Raw genomic sequence first — 14820 nt, 5'->3', positions numbered from 1 at the left:
CTTTTAAATTTCTTTAACGCCACTTCCTTTCCAACTTTCGTGTTTCCTGTTTTAAGTTGTGTGTTTGTGAACTATACCATGAAGATCACTTCTTCTGGTTTACTGCCTTCTTTAACATTAAGGTGGCTACTTTCCACTGTATTGACATACGGTGAAGCACATGATGAAAGAATCGTTTCTTTAAATTTGTTTACAGCTTTTTCACTTAAGCATCTGCTATAGTGGAATTTTTTCCCAAACTGCTGTATAGTCCGTTAATGTAAATTCAAATGTTACTAGAAAATGGTGAGACAGAAGAGAATTATGAGGAAATGCTGTTAAATTATCCGTTTCGATGCCGTACGTAAGGACAAAGGTCTAAGGTGTGACTGAAACAGTGAGTGGGTTTAGAAGTGAGTGGTCAAAAGGCCCAACAGCAGCTGTATTTTCTGAGGAGGCTGAGGAAGTTTGGCATGTCGCTTAAGATCCTCAGCAACTTCTACGGCTGCGTCATCGAGAGTGTCATCGAAATGCAGGACTTCCAGACTGAAGAACTCTTTCTTCCCCTCTGCCATCAGACTCCTAAACAGCTGACAGGAGTTTGCAATCATGGACTTAACTGTTTACATTGATTTACATTTTTGCTTTTGCACATCCATTATTTATCAGACCTGCACTACCTCACTTTTTATTGCCTTTATTGCTCTTATTTTTTTTTTCTATTTTATTTTACTTTACCATTACTATTTTTTGTTACCATTAGTTATCCTTGTTTTTATACAGACGGCATTTATTGTGCACGGCAAAGTAAGAATTTCATTGTGCAGGGAAACATGCTTTCTGTCTGTGCATATGACAATAAACACTTTGAATCTTGAATCTTGACTCTTACATTTTGGGAAAAACCAATTGAATCTAATAATGTATAAAACGAAGTGACAGTTACTGTCAGCATCTACATGAATGTTAAAGTCACCCACTATAATGACTTTATCTGTACTAAGCACTAAATCAGATAGAAAATCAGAACATTCTATCAAAAACTCCGAATAAGGGACTGGAGGACGGTACACGATAATAGTGGTTTTTGAGTTCTCTCAAATGAGTTATAACTATGTTCAGGTTCAGGGTTTATTGGTAAGCTTGAGTGAGAGATTGCTGCTACTCCTCCACATCGGCCTGTGCTTCTAGGAACATGATAACTAATATGACTTGGGGGGGCTGACTCACTGAGACTGACATATTCTAGAAGAGAGAGATTATTGGTCGTTTTTGGTTTTATGTAATTTAGTTGGTCAGGGAACAGACACAGTCTCTATAGGTAAGTGGGGGTTGTGGGGGGGTGCCTAGGTTTTCCCCAAAAACGTTTCCAATTGTCTATGTAGCCCACATCGTTTGCTGGACACCACCTGGACAGCCAGCGGTTGAATGACGACATGCGGGTGTACATGTTTCAGTGGTCAGATTTGGCAGGGGTCCAGAGAAAACTACGGAGTCCGACATTGTTCTGGCAAAGTTACACACCGATTTCAACTTTCATTTTAGTGACCTCCGATTTGCGTAATCGGGCGTCATTAACTCCTGTGTGAATAATGATCCTAGTGTATTTCCGTTTATCTTCAGCCAGGACAAATATAATTCAACGTCGCCCGCTCTGGTCCCAGGAAGGCATTTGACTACGGCCGCTGGAGTCTCTAACTTCACGTTTCTGACTATAGAGCTGCCAATGACCAGAGTTGGATTCTCAGCGGGTGTGTTGCTGTGTGGGGAAAATCGATTAGAAACATGAACACACTGGTGGTGGGAGGTGTCGTTGACACCTCCCATAAACATTTTAGGACATAACTCAGATAAATTACTTGTTTGACGGTCAGAAAGGTACTAGTCATGTGTGCAATGGACATTACCGACTGTTACACAACCTGGGAATCCAGCACTTGGCTGGGAGTTTGGTTTAGTTACCAGTAAAGCAAACACTTTGTAAAAGGCAGGTCTGGGTAGAAAATGACTAGCAGATACACAATCACTACCAAATATTTTAGACAGAAATGTCTCACACTGAGGCAGCTTACTCCACTTATCTTTCTTTCCAGTCACTAGCTCACATTTACCTGCAGGTACTGTTTGAGTCATGTCTGCTAAAGGGATTATCTCTGCTTATACCCCTTCCTGTAGTGATCTGAGTTGGGGCAGACTCGTAACCTTCAAATTGCCTTTCCAGTGATAGCTGGCCTCGCTGTCACTCCTCAGTTCAGATTTGGGGGACACACTGGACATCAGATGAGAGCCCAGCAGGATCTGGACCAGCTGCTGAAGTGTTGGCAGCAGCCAACTTGCCTCTTTTCCTCTTTCTGCTGTCTGGCTGGCAGCCTGTCTCTCTCACTTGCAATACCACATGTACTGCTTATTTGTGTTGTTCAAATGTGTCCACGGAAACCTCAATTTGCTACTACAACATCCTGCTTCAGGTTCTAGTAGATGTTTCTACTGACAGCTGACAGCTGAACAGAAAATCACCTCCTGAGTGGCACAGAGAACAGTTTGAGGTAAAGTGTAATGGTTTCTAGTTTTTGGTGACAATGATTCTCTCACCTTTTGACTTCCACAGTCCTTCATTTCTGATCCTCCACCCATAGTTGTCTCCTCCTCACTGCTCCCGAGATAAAACATAAGTCTGTTTCTATCTCCTTAGACCGTCTGATTAGCACTACGTCACAGAAAGTGGAAGTAATCCTAGTCTGGGCCCAGGAATAGACCCTTGGGAGGAGTCAGGTCAGTGGAGAGACGCTGTAGAGCCACTTTGCATGTGTCCTGGGGTAATCCCCTCTTAAATAGCCCCTGTACAGGGTAAGTGGGAGGGAGCTGGTGCTGGGGACGTTACACCGTAGGAGCAACCCCAGTCAGTGTCCTATCATCCCTCGGACACGCCACAGAACCAGGAGGAGGAGAGGGATTTAAACACAGGGCCTTGTCGGACTGTAGGAGGACAGTGCTTCGAGCAGGATGAACTTTGCTGCCCAGTTATTCTACTCGAGGTATTTGAGTGAGCGACTTGAGCGATTGTACTCACCCAGGCCTGCGCTTAAAGACATCGAGGAGAATGACCCCTTCTGGCAGAGGTGGGAACTCATAACATACGTATAGCCCCTGGATCCTTCAGACCTCTTCCCTCCCCAGTCCCGTAGTTAGGAATTTACCCCCTGGACAAAGGTCAGAGGTAGCTCCAACTAAGAGGGCATTAGTTCCTCTTTTTCTAGTTTATTCCAATTCTCCTTCGCATCCACTTTGTCTACAACCTTCCTAAGCGAATGCATTCACAAATCACAAAAGGAGCTCAACAAAACCATCCATGTTTGGCTGCTTCAGTCCCTAGGGTCTACCAACTCTCCTCAAACAGACTCTTCCACCTCAGATAATTTTTCCCGCTCCTTCCAGATCTCTTATGGATATGCAAATCTTGTCTTCCAAGTCACCAACCTCTTCTTCACGTCTTTGGCTCCAACACCTTGTAGAGATGATTTACTCCCTACCTTCCAAACCCTGGTAGACTTGATCTGTCACTTGGTCCTGTACTTTACTCTCATCATTGTTTCCAGGTGATAGTGACAGATTTAGAGCCTAAAGGCATTAAAGGATTAGAGAGATGAACAGGCTCTTTTTAGTGTAGCATTGACCACTGCATTGTTCCCATGGGTTTTACTTGAAGAGGCCACATCACATATCACATATTTTTGGTTATTTTTCTACTTCCACCAGTATGATGTTGGGTATCCTTATGAATTAAGGTCATATTTAGGAGGAATCACTGAAAAAAACAAATCTTGAGTCTGCTCTGACGTTCATGTGACTTTCCTCAGTTTTTACCTCTGCTTCCTAGGCAGCTTCCATGATAGACGTTGTTGCAACAGTCTGTCAACAGTAATGTTACCTTCTGTATTTCCTTACAGCACACATTTAATACTTAAGTCTGCATTTTTGAACATTTGCCACACGTAAACCCGTCAGCAAAAGCTGAAAAACATGTCCGACTTTAAAATAAATCTGCATAATGTATGTAAGTTACAACTTCAGATAAGCTGTTATGATGACCATTGTTGACCATGGTTCAGCCCAGCAGCAGACATTGGTAGAATGGCCAATCAGAAAAAAGCAGGCTCTGGGTGAGGTGGGCCTAAAGTAGACAGAGTATTGTTAGGACTAATTGCATCAGGACAAGTTGGCTAAAATAAACCTCACGAAGAGTGCGAGAAAATTGTTGCATCGAATCCTTAATAACAGAAAGACGAAACATCAACAGTCAGGGTCATAAACTGCTATAGGGGTGTTTTTTTGAGAAGGAGGCAGCACAGCAACCAGTTAGGGCACTTTACCTTTTTAAAAGCACATTAAGAAGCTGAAACAGTGCGATGATAAAAGCCTGGTGGGCTGAAATGCCTCCTTTGCTTTTTGCTTTGTTCTCACATTTCATTTTTGTACCATTTTGAATTAAGGGAACCTATTTTTTTTTTTTTTTTTTTTATCATCCTGGCTCTTCATCTCATCATTTGAAGAAGCTTTTTAAGGCCTGACACCGGTCTCAGTGTTGCTCTTTATCCCCTTTGATGTCGGTTTTGAACTCTGCTTTTGAACCAAAGCAGAGTTCTGCACCCCAATCACAGGTGCAGCCATGGCCCATTCGTACTGGAGTTAAAAGCACACTCTGGACCTGAATAATGGACTGAAAGTGAGGGACAAGCAAGGCAGAGGGCAGGGATGGACACAGGGGACAAAATGAAAGGTCACAGCACAGTATAGTAGCCAATCATTGTCCCAGAAATAGCTTAGGATGTTCTTTACTGGCAGCACTATGACGAATTCAGTTGGTCGCATGATGAAGCTGCTCCACCTGGTGGCTTTTTGATGGTTGTTTTTTTCTTTCTCAACATGCACACTACAAATTATTTTACATTTTAAAACAAACATTTGTGGCATTTGATAGTTTTGTATTATAATTTTAGTTTGAATACATAAGGGCTTTTGCTGACAGTTTACACTCCTTCTCCTGCTCGGGTGCCTTAACATATGTGCTGCTATCTCAGATCTCAACACAACTGGCCTGACTCCAAAGCGCAACCTTATTCAAAGACTTGGTCTTGGCTGTTAACATCTGTGATCTGCTTTAGTGGCTATGTGATAGGGTTAATCTCCTACAGGTCTAATCTCATTACTATGTTTATACTGTGAAAGAAGCTTCCTGATTAACTATGGCTGTAGAGAAACAAATGAGTCTGATGTTCTGTCCAGTTTTGTCCACTGTCAGTTTTGGATTTGGGAGGGATTTCTTTAAATAAATCGTGTCTTTGTGCATTTATTGAGCTATTATAAATCAAAATGTCATTTGGGCCTAAATTCCCACTTTAATCTTTGTGTGTCCTTAAAAAAGACCTCAATGACCCAATGAATCAAAAGGTAACTTATGGCTTTAATCTGTAACAGTGAGTGAAACCTGGGTTGACATGAAAGATGAATCCATTCATCTTTGGACTGAAGGACTGGGAGTGTGTGTGTGAGTACTTTCAGAGTCGAGGTCAGATAAATTTCCATTCAGTGAGGACCAGAAGAAGATTTTCTTGTAGATTTAAAAATCAAAAAACATATCACCTTATAAAAATGAACCTAAAGTCATTCATGCCAATAAGACTGGATGGTCAAATGACATGGGAAGTGCAGCTGTCATGTATAATTTCAATCAGAACATTGTTCAAAGTCCGGAGTGGAGTCTGTTGCTGGGTTCTTCCCTGTTTCCTGAATCAAAGCTTTAACTGATGTTGTCTCCCTGACGCTGCACTGCAGTAACATTGCTCCTCTCAGTCCTTCACATTTTCCTGCCTCTAATTCCATTTTTTCCCTGCAAATGATATGTTAAACATACCAGACTTTCAGTTTATGACTGAAAGTTGAATATTTCTTATTAGAGATCAGAACTACTTTCTTTCCCCATGTTAATCTGATTGATTCCTTATACATACTGAGTTTGAAATCATTTCCAATAAATCTTGTCTATGTGACATTCATTTACAACAGCACCCATCTACACTGATCAGTGATACATTAACACCACCTGGTGGTTTTAATGTTGTGGTGGACAGGGATCAGCCTGAGCTGAATGACAGCCGTCAGAACACAGACAGGGAGCTGCAGGTCCTCGGTGTGTTGTGCAGATGGGTCAGGTTGACCACACTGACCAGATCAGCCTTGCTAATTCATCATTGCCAACATGATGTTTTCTTTTTTTTTTTTGCCATTATTGTTGCTTTGTTTGCTGTAAAACACATATAGTCCAAAACAATATGGATACGAAAATTGTAGCCAGAACAAACAGAACAACCATTAATTAAACAGTAAAATACACATCAAAATGACATCATTCATCTTCCATGTTAATTAGATGACAAATCTCAGATATTGAAGTTGCCTGATTGAACATTATTATACAACTGCTATTAAACCTTAAAACCTTCCTTAACCTAACCATTAGCTAGTAAGAACATGATTTTAAGGAAATTAATAACTGTACATGATCATGAACATCATAGTGTTGAAGTCATGTCACGGGGAATTCATGTATCTCATGTATCTATATAATTGACTTTAAATCTGCTTTGAAATCAAAGAAACACAACAGGTCAACAGGCCAGGTTTCTAAATCCAGGATTTGAAAATAAAACATAAGTAGCTTTGGCCTTGTTTCCCAGGGAGGAGCTGCGTCTGGGCCCCAGAGAACCAGGTTGCTCTTCCAAATCAGGCCCCTTCAGTAATGGCACCGCAGGCCGCAGACCCACTCTCATTGAACCAGAGAGGCTGAAGGACTTTGGGGAGGAAGAACTTCTCAATGGGGATGTGAAATTCCACGAGAGCAAAGTGGTGGGATGTCCTGAGATCATGCTCATGGAGCCTCCTAAAACCAGAAGAGTTAGTGAGTTCCGGATCATTCCCAGACCTCCTGCCCAGTACCTTCGTTTTGAGGACATCAGCGCTGCAGCCTTCAGGATCCTGTCTGGAATACAGAAGACGCCCTGCACGGTACATTATGCCACGGTTACGTTATGCACAGTGATATGACAGGAAAGAAACAGGCATGCGACCTCTGACAATCACCTACAGGTTATCAGCATAAACATTGTATTTCACATTTTTGTCTAATGTTTGAGTGAAAATCAGGAGTGAGACCGAGACTTAGGTACCAGTCAACATGTTGGTGACTGGGTTAGAACCTGCATAGTGCAAACTGACAAAGAATTTCTCATTTTGCACAAAAAACAACAGATACTCTGAGACTCAGGAACTATATTTATGATTTTTTGAAACTACACATTGTTTTACATTTTAAAACTAAAATGGTTTTTAGTATCTTCCATTACAGTTGTGGAACTTAAGCCTAACCTATACTGCATACATATACCACCCGGGGGCAGTTTCTATTTGCATATTTACCTTACTAAAACACAGCATTTGTTGCATTAAGAGCACCATTTTCAAGCATTACAAGTTCCTAACAACATAAATAAAAGTGCTGATCCTTTGTATGTGCAGTACTCCAGACTGTCCAAACAGTACGGGATGGAGATCTACCTGAAGAAGGAGCATCTGCACTACACGGGTTCTGTCAAGGAGAGAGGAGTGCTGTATCTGCTCACCTCCCTCCCACAGGTAAAACTGGATTCCTGGAAATGATTCAGTGAGAACACAGTGAAGCCATGCAAAGCTCGTTTTGTAACATTGAGAATTCGGGGAAATGTCTGGATTATCATGGGTTAGTGTTTGCTGTGTTACTCGAAGCCCGTTTGTGTCCCTCCAGGAGCAGCAGAGGAAGGGTGTGATCGTGGCTGCTGACTGTAATTTCTCTATGGCCGTGGCTCATCACGCCGTAGAGCTGAAGATCCCGGTGTTTGTCATCATGCCGTCGTGCTGCTCGTCGCCTCGCCTCAGGACCTACAGAGACTACGGAGCCATGGTCATCTCCTACGGCAGCACAGGCCACGACTCCCGGAACCACGCCCGCCACCTGGCCAAAGACAACGGATACCTGTACCTGGAAGAGTCAGTCTCACTCATTTCACACAGAGGCAGAGAAAACACATTTTTCACTCAGTATGGTGGCTTTTGATTTCTAGTTGACCTTTGAATTTCACTGCTGGCACCAAAGCAACAGGTGGATATGTGATTTGGACTGTATGTATTCTGCCGACCACAGTAGCTCTGTTGAATTTCTTTCATCCATTTACAAACATGAGCAAAGGGAATGTTTCATTACGAAATATGAGACTGAAACATGACAAGTAAACAACAAAGAATCCTTTTTGCCTGATGTTTCTTCACGCCGAACAATCTCTACTGCCAAGTGCAAAGCATATATCTTATACAAGTCTTATTTTGAGTAGCAACACTAGCATCAATACTATTAGTAACAAATGAAAGCATGATTACTCTAGTTCAGTAAATTCACATAATGAGTATTTAACACTGATGGGAATAAATTATTGACATGGGCACCACAGGTTTGGTTACATAAGAAAACACCTTTCACCTGTTGATATGAAAGCTTCAGTCTGTCTCTGTGCACTGCAGAGAAACAGGGATGAAAATTGTTACCACAAAGAAAAGTTGATGTAATATAGTCTAAAATATTCTTTATTCTTCTTTCTTTCTTTTTGTGTCTGTGTCCAGAGATGAAAGTGCAGCGTACCTGGCAGGTCTGGGCACTGTGGGCATGGAGATATATGAACAAGTGCCCAAACTGGACGCAGTGGTTGTTCCTGCAGCCGGACAGTACGGTCTGCTGGCTGGTACAGCTGCAGCCATCAAACACCTCAACTCACAAATTCTTGTCATAGTAAGTTCGTGCTGAGAAGTCAGATTTTATTAATTGATGTAAGTGAAATTAACCATCAGCTATGTTGCACAATAGTTTTAATTCAATTTCAATTCAATTTAACTTTATTTATATAGCGCCAATTAACAACAAAGTCCTCTCAAGGCAACTATAAGCTTTATTAAAGAGAAAAGTTTTAAGCTTAAAAGTAGAGAGGGTGTCTGCTTTCTGAATCTGAACTGGGAGCTGGTTCCACAGGAGAGGAGCTTGATAGCTAAAGGATCTACCTCCCATTCTACCAGTGGAAATTCTGGGAACCACAAATAGGCCTGCATTCTGAGATCGAATCGGTCTACTGGGATGAAATGGTACTATGAGGTCTTTTATATATGATGGAGCTTGACCGTTCAGAGCTGAAGGGTTTTAAGAAGCAGGGTTTTAAATTCTATTCTAGATTTAATGGGAAGCCAATGGAGAGAAGCTGCAGATGATACCCAGCTCTATTTATCTGTGAAACCAGAAGATACTAACCAATTAGTCAAACTTGAAGCATGTCTAAAAGACATAAAGACCTGGATCTCCTACAATTTCCTACTTCTAAATTCAGACAAAACTGAAATCATCCTCTTAGGGCCTAAAAACATGAGAAATATGCTGTCTAACAATATAGTTAATTTAGATGACATAACTTTGGCCTCCAGTACTGGGGTGAGGAACCTTGGAGTTATCTTTGACCAAGATTTGGTGTTTACGTCACATATAAGACAATCTCTAGAACAGCCTTCTTCCACCTACGGAACATTGCTAAAATTAGAAGCATCCTGTCTCAAAGTGATGCCGAAAAACTGGTCCATGCATGTGTTACTTCTAGGTTGGACTACTGTAATTCCCTACTTCTGGGGTGTCCTAATAACTCTCTAAAAAGCCTTCAATTAATCCAAAATGCTGCAGCAAGAGTGCTGACTGGATTAGGAAAGAGAGATCATATTTCACCTTCACTAGCTTCTCTTCATTGGCTTCCCATAAAATCTAGAATAGAGTTCAAAACCCTCCTCCTTACATACAAAGCTCTTAATGGTCAAGCTCCATCATATTTAAAAGATCTCATAGTCCTGTATCGCCCGATTAGACCACTTCGATCCCAAAATACAGGCCTACTTGTGGTTCCCAGAGTTTGCAAAAGTAGAATGGGAGGCAGAGCCTTTAGCTATGAAGCTCCTCTCCTGTGGAACCAGCTTCCAATCCAAATTCGGGGAGCAGTGACCCTCTCTACTTTTAAGACTAGGCTTAAAACTTTCCTTTTTGATAAAGCTTATAGTTAAAACTCCTCACTCAACCCTAACTAGCTTTTCTCTATACATTTATTTGTCACCACTGTATGCCATTAATTCTGTGTCCTACAACCTGTACAATGCTTTGTTGTTGCTTTTTTTGTTGTTGTTGCTTTTCTTGTTGTTGCTTTTTGTTGTTGCTTTTCTTGTTGTTGCTTTTGTTGTTGTTTTGTTGTTGCTTTTCGTTGCTCTTTTCTTTTCTTTCTCCACTTTCCACTCACCCCAACCGGTCAAGGCAGATGGCCGCCCACCCTGAGCCTGGTTCTGCTGGAGGTTTCTCCCATTAAAGGGAGTTTTTCCTCTCCACTGTTGCCTAGGGCTTGCTCAAGGGGGATTTGTTGGGTTGCTTCTACATACTTGTGTAGTCTGGACTTTATTCTGTAAAGTGCCTTGAGATGACTTTGTTGTAAATTGGCGCTATATAAATAAAGTTGAATTGAATTGAATAGTGAAGGGGAAATATGATCTCTCTTGTTAGTTCCAGTCAGCACTCTTGCTGCAGCATTTTGGATTAATTGCAGGTTCTTCAGGAAGTTACTGGGGCATCCTGAAAGTAGGGAATTACAGTAGTCCAACCTAGAGGTAACAAATGCATGGACCAGTTTTTCGGCATCACTTTGAGACAGGATGCTCCTAATTTTGGCAATGTTCCGTAGGTGGAAGAAGGCTGTTCTAGAGATTTGTTTTAAATGTGAGGTAAAGGACAAATCCTGATCAAAAATAACTCCAAGGTTCCTTGCAGTAGTACTGGAGGCCAGACTTATGCCATCTAGAGTAACGAATGGTTGGACATCATATCTCTGAGATTTTTGGGCCCAAATATTATGACTGAGTTTAAAAGTAAAAAATTGTGGGACATCCAGGCCTTTATGTCTTGTAGGCTGGAAGCTTTATTAACTGATTATTTTACTCTGGTTCCATAGATAAATATAGCTGGGTATCATCAGCATAGCAGTGGAAGTTTATATTTTTTTTTTAATAATGTTGCCTAAAGGAGACATATATAAAGTAAAAAGTATTGGTCCTAACAATTACTTTGTAAAAGGAGTTGATTTGTAAGTTGTTTTTAAACTGTTGTTTTTTTTTTCTGTGCTGATTCTTCAAAGTAGGTCACATTCGCATACAACCTTATTTCATATTGCAAAGAAGAGGTTGCTCTCACATCTCCCTGTTGTTCCCCCCAGGTGTGTTTTTCACTCTGCTGGGTTTCCTTAAGAAGATAAATGTGTTTTCTCCTGCTCTACTGTCTGCCCACAGCTGACACTCTGACAGCTTTAGCTCTGTTGACACTGGAGTCCTCTTCTTGTACTTTCGGTCATACAGACGTACTTGCAATCAATCCAATTACTATCAGCACTCACTATGAATAAAATGCCACACAGAGGCTGATGAAGAACACCAATCTTGCCATTTCTGGTTCGGCTGCCATTAGAGTTAGACACAGGATTCCCAAATGTAGTACTGAGGATGTAGTCCATGTAATACCAGGGGATATGATGCTGTGGGAGAAGTTTGTCTTCTATTGCTCAATGTAGGCTACAATGTTTCTGCATTATGTTCTAAAACAATTCAAGCATCATAAATGTCCTCTATGGGGACGGTGCTCACAGGAACAGTCAAACACCACAGAAGTGCTCTCTAAGGTGCCCCCACCAAAGCAAATGAAGACGATGCAATGCACCAGGTGCCACCACCGAAGAAGGCTCTATAAATGTCAAACCCACACTATTAAATAGTTTTTTATAATAAAAAATGCTAAACTTAAGGCCTGTCTGTCAGCGATGTTTTGTGCTGATAAGCATGTAAACAGGCCACATTAAAACGAACGTGGTAAACATTATACAGCATTATCAGCATGACACCGTGCTGTGCCAGACACAGAGGTAACAACCACGTGGTGATGTGGTGAAAACAAACCGAGTCTAACCGAAAGCATTTTCTTTGACAGGGAGTTGAACCAGAAGGCTTCCCTCTGCTGCTCCAGTCTCTGAAAACCGACTGCCCGATCAAAGACATGCACAGCTACCCCAATAAGAAACTCTACGGAGGTGAGATCAAGCCGAAGTTATCGGTCAGGTCTGGTTCCAGACACGTGGCTGGAACTGTTATCAAATGTTGAACTGTTAGAAACCCATATGGTTTTTTTTTTTTTTTTATTTCTCTCCTGCAGTAACTGAACATGTGTTGATCTTTCTTCTCGCTCTCAGATCTCATGGAGCGTTCGCTTGGTGCAAACACCTTCGAGCTGGCAAAGAAACTAGTAGATAAAGTCATTTCTGTCAGGTGCTGCTTCACTCACACTCACTTTCTTGCTACAATTGACTACAAATTTTATAATTCTCGTGTCCAACTTTGTAAAAGTAAAATGGAAAAGAACTTCTTTCAGTGTTTGCTAAAGATCTGACAAGGCTTTTTTTTTTTTAACGCCTGCCTCACAGTGAGGAGGCCTCTCTGGTGGCGATGCTCCGATTTCAGGAGTTTGAACGCTCCACTGTGGACACAGAAGGAGCCATGGGACTTGCTGCCATCCTGGCTGGACAGCTACCAGAACTGAGAGGCAAAAAGTGGGTCAGACTTGCCAAATATGTTACAGCATATGAATCTTTTGTGTATGAGAGGATTTGGCTTTTAAAGACCCTTTGTATCATTTTAAATATAGCTCCAACTCTGAGGGCTGAGACATTTTCCTTAATGCTTGAAAAGCTGACATTTTGGCAACGCAGCAGAGCTAATCCGTTTGGCTGCAGATGACACAAGGTTCCCTCTCTGCGATGCCACTGTGTGTGTTTCTGCTGTAGGGTTGCTGTTGTGGTGAGCAGCGCTAACATGGAGCTGGAGCTGGTGAGGCAGTGTGTGGACCGAGCCCTGGTGCTGGACGACAGGGTCGGTAAATTCTCAGTGCTGCTGGGAGAATGGCCCGGAGACATGGCCAAGCTGCTGGACGTCCTGTCCAGGGAGGACATCAGGTGGACAAGACTTTTTTTTCTCTCCTGCTTCGATCCGTTTTATGTTTACTGTCCATAAATGCTGCATTTCTTTCCTTGTCTCTCTGTCTTTTTGGTCCCAGGTTGTTGGACGTGTGCCATCGAAAACACAGTGACAAGTCAGACTTCTTCAAGGCAAAGGTAGGAGACTAATCCCTGCTCTTCACCTCGTTTCCTTCCTCCACTCCAATCTGCTCATCTAATTTTTCATCGCTGTGAAATCTTGGCTTGGACTTTTGTGAATTAAAAAGAAAAAAAAAATGAAATCAAGTAAAGTGCATAAAGAAACTTATTCCTACCACTATGTGGATGTTAATTATCAGTTCAATAAATTTAGTTTTACAGCTTGAACCTTCGCCATTAGCTCATGTTGAATGGTGTTAATGAATCTGTTTGCTGAATTTTCTCCACTTGATCTACTGCAATACATTTTAGCATTTTTGCCATTATCCTGTCACTGTGAGCTGTGGTTAAAGTGGCTGCAATCATTACACAGTCATGCATTAAAATGAGATTTTGATGAATCAAGCAAATTCCAACTATATTGGATCCTCCTAAACCACCAGCTTCTTCAAAACACAACCATGGCCTCACTCTACGTTGCAAACCATCCTAATAAAATTGTTTAACTCTGGAACCAAGCATAACTGCACTATTGCCTGTGCTGCTTATTCAGCACCAGTGTCGAAAGGTGCCTTTTTATTAATGGGAAACACACTCACTGCCCTAACTTGTGTGTGTGTGTGTGTGTGTGTGTGTGGATTCCGTGGGCTAACCGCATGTGTGTGCACTGACAGGTGGAGTGTGTGGTGGAAACCAGGGATAAGACACAGAGCGCTCAGCTGCGCAAGATGCTGAATGAACGCTACCCTTCAATATGCTGGCTGGACCGGTGATCCAAATCTACAGAATGTAGAAAATGTGTGTTTTTAATAGAAACAGGAAGAGAATCTGTGAGATGTCTTGCAAACTATACCACACACCACAATCTGATGAATTGTATACGTTCGACTCATTAAGACAATGACTGTTCAGCAAACTTAATGCAGAAAAGCCTTGAGATTATAGAGCAGATGTTATTCATATAATGTATGCTGCTGCTGTTCTTTGATCACATGTAATTACCACACACTGATGCATTCAGGAGGTGAATATAGTACTTGTAGTTCACCATTAACCACAGAGTATGATTATTAGACTGCAGAGGTGGGCGTCCTCTTTGTAAAGTACACACACTAACCACACACGTGATGCATATTTTTAATCCTTTTGTTTTTTGAACTGTTGTAAATGTCTTCATTTATACTGTCCAAGGTGGTGTGTAGTGTCAAATCCAGCGAAAGTTCTCTCCTAATAAAAATTGACACATTCGATGACTCGATTTGTTTTGTGATGATTCCTTGAACATATTTGCTGGTATTAATACCGAGAATGTGAAGTTTGTAACAAAGCCACCGGATGTGAATGTGGCTTGTTTTTATACTCTCCAGCCCTGATTAAAGGTTGGAGACAACAATTGCAGAGACTGGTCTATCTAAGACAGGCTAATGCTCTTAAGTTCGTAAGTAGAGGACATCGTGACCTCGTGTTGCTGCCTCAGCCTTACATGATATCACTCTGTAATTAGAACAGCATCAAAAACTTTTAGCACGAGATTGATGAATGAGTTAAAGCA

The 14820-nt window shown here is 41.6% G+C and overlaps 1 protein-coding gene across 1 annotated transcript; it reads left to right on the top strand.

Moving 5' to 3' along the window:
- Window positions 1–2955: 2955 nt before the first annotated feature.
- Window positions 2956–14490, top strand: LOC137102796 (L-threonine ammonia-lyase). The gene is made up of 11 exons (XM_067482667.1): window positions 2956–3098; window positions 6714–7041; window positions 7552–7668; window positions 7817–8058; window positions 8686–8851; window positions 12110–12209; window positions 12369–12444; window positions 12600–12725; window positions 12960–13127; window positions 13229–13286; window positions 13943–14490. Exons 1-11 carry the CDS (start codon window positions 2983–2985, stop codon window positions 14039–14041), a joined length of 1596 nt encoding a protein of 531 aa, XP_067338768.1. The 5' UTR covers window positions 2956–2982; the 3' UTR covers window positions 14042–14490.
- Window positions 14491–14820: the final 330 nt, after the last annotated feature.

This window comes from Channa argus, chromosome 1 (genome assembly GCF_033026475.1).
Source record: "Channa argus isolate prfri chromosome 1, Channa argus male v1.0, whole genome shotgun sequence".
NCBI lineage: Eukaryota > Metazoa > Chordata > Actinopteri > Anabantiformes > Channidae > Channa > Channa argus.
The sequence above is the reverse complement of the archived record's forward strand: the minus strand, read 5'-3'. Positions and strand labels throughout refer to the sequence as shown.